Consider the following 1,823-nt stretch of genomic DNA (forward strand, 5'->3'; position numbering starts at 1 on the left):
CATCAGAGAAAAGAGGAGGTCCAGGCAGTACCAGGAGTCAAGGTGAGGAGGGTGTCATGAATGAGCACCAGGGGCTCCCCATCCCAGAACAGAGGGGACCCCACAAATCCCTAATCCCCCCACCGTGTCAGCCCCAGAACCTCTGGCTGTGTTGGCTGCACCCAGGAGAGCCACTGCCCTTCCTCCTTTGGGTAGCAGGGGGTCAGACTGCCCAGGAGGAGGGCCCGTGTGAGGCCGAGAGCACCCCTCAAGAGGAGACCTATAAGTGGCCTGTGTTGACCACCCAGGGTGTATTTCTTAGCTGAGGCCCATGGTCCACAATGTCCCCTGCCTCACTCCTGTCTGTGCTTTGATCCCAGGCATCGTGCTCGTGGTCGAGATGAGTGAGCAGAGGAAGCCCAAGAAAGACCTTCAGGACCTAGGTGACACCCAGGGCCCAGAGGAAGCACAGCTCTTGGGGGCTGAGGGAGGGGAGGCTGCAACCCCTTCGGCCTCCTCCCGCCCAGTCTCTTCGTGCTCTGCTGAGGAGGCCTTGACCCAGGAAGCTCTGAATAAAATGGTGGCTAACATGGTGAAGTTCCTGCTCTGCAAGTATCGAGCCAAGGAGCCAACCACCGATGCCGAATTGATGAATACGGTCCTCGGGGATAACCAGAAGTACTACCCAGTGGTCTTCCGCCAAGCGGTTGAGTGCGTTCTGCTGGTCTTTGGTGTAGATGTGAGGCAGGTAGACACTGCACCCATCTACATCATGGTTCCCTCCCTGGGCCTCACCTATGATACGATACAGGCAAGTGGGCAGGGGCTGCCCAAGGCCGGCCTCCTGGTGGTGGTCCTCAGCCTGATCCTCCAGAATAGGGATCGCAGCCCTGAGGAGGAGATCTGGCGAGCACTCAGCAAGATGGGGGTGTGTGTTTTGAGGGAGCACCCCATCTTTGGGGAGCCCAGGGAGCTGCTGACCCAAGTGTGGGTGCGCGAGGGGTACCTGGAGTACCGGCAGGTGCCTGACAGCGACCCTGCTCGCTTCGAGTTCCTGTGGGGTCCCCGGGCCTTTGCGGAGACCAGCAAGGAGAAATTCACGGAGTATCTGCTCAGGGTCAACCGAAGGGCTTTTAGGTCCTTCCCACTCCCTTCTGCAGAGGCTGTGAGGGAGGAGGAAGAGGGGTCCTGAGCCAGAGCAGCAGCCAGGCTGATCCATCCCTCTGTAGTTGAAAAGGGAGTGGTCAGCCTTCTCAGGAGTGATGGCCTGGGCCACTTGGGGAACCCCGTGTGCAGCATTTTTAGGTTCCTGTTCTCTGTGATGACATGGAGACTGATCTCTGTTTTCTTTAGGAATTTTTCAAATGTGCCTTTCAGCATAAGGCTTAATAAACTTCAGTATCCAACTTTGTGAATGACATTGATCACACATGTATTTGTACTTACCCAATTTAAGGACAAGAGTTTTGCTAGTTTTTAAAAGTTTGGGAACTCTCCAATTTTATTTTGTGACCCTGAACATGGTAACATGAAATATGACTTATAACTATTTTGGAAATATGAACTTACCTAGCAGTAATGTACTTGGTGAAAGAATTAGAAAATAAAATGTGATTATAGCAAAATCTTGCTTCTCATACTTTTTGTCTGTCATTTTATACAGCTCAGCTATCTCAGTTTATTTGGGTTTTCCCAGGTTATTATTTAATAAAGTAGGAGAAAACTAATCCAACTAAATAAGCCCCTGCTCCTGGCTCATTTATTCCACAGAACTTCAGGGAGCTTGTGCGCTGTGACAGGCCGTGTTAGCAGTGGGGACACTAGGAAAAGCAGGACACCCCCCA

The 1,823-nt window shown here is 52.6% G+C and overlaps 1 protein-coding gene across 1 annotated transcript; it reads left to right on the top strand.

The window, feature by feature from the left end:
• The first annotated feature begins 379 nt into the window (after positions 1-379).
• On the top strand, positions 380-1,171 carry LOC113886694 (melanoma-associated antigen 8-like). The gene has a single exon (XM_027533020.1). It carries the CDS (start codon positions 380-382, stop codon positions 1,169-1,171), a length of 792 nt encoding a protein of 263 aa, XP_027388821.1.
• The last annotated feature ends 652 nt before the right edge of the window (positions 1,172-1,823 follow it).

This window comes from Bos indicus x Bos taurus, chromosome X, assembly GCF_003369695.1.
Source record: "Bos indicus x Bos taurus breed Angus x Brahman F1 hybrid chromosome X, Bos_hybrid_MaternalHap_v2.0, whole genome shotgun sequence".
NCBI classification, from domain to species: Eukaryota; Metazoa; Chordata; class Mammalia; order Artiodactyla; family Bovidae; genus Bos; species Bos indicus x Bos taurus.

Bases quoted from the DNA above. Each gene is read 5' to 3' on its own strand.
- LOC113886694 (XM_027533020.1), top strand. From the start codon at position 380: ATGAGTGAGCAGAGGAAGCCCAAGAAAGACCTTCAGGACCTAGGTGAC.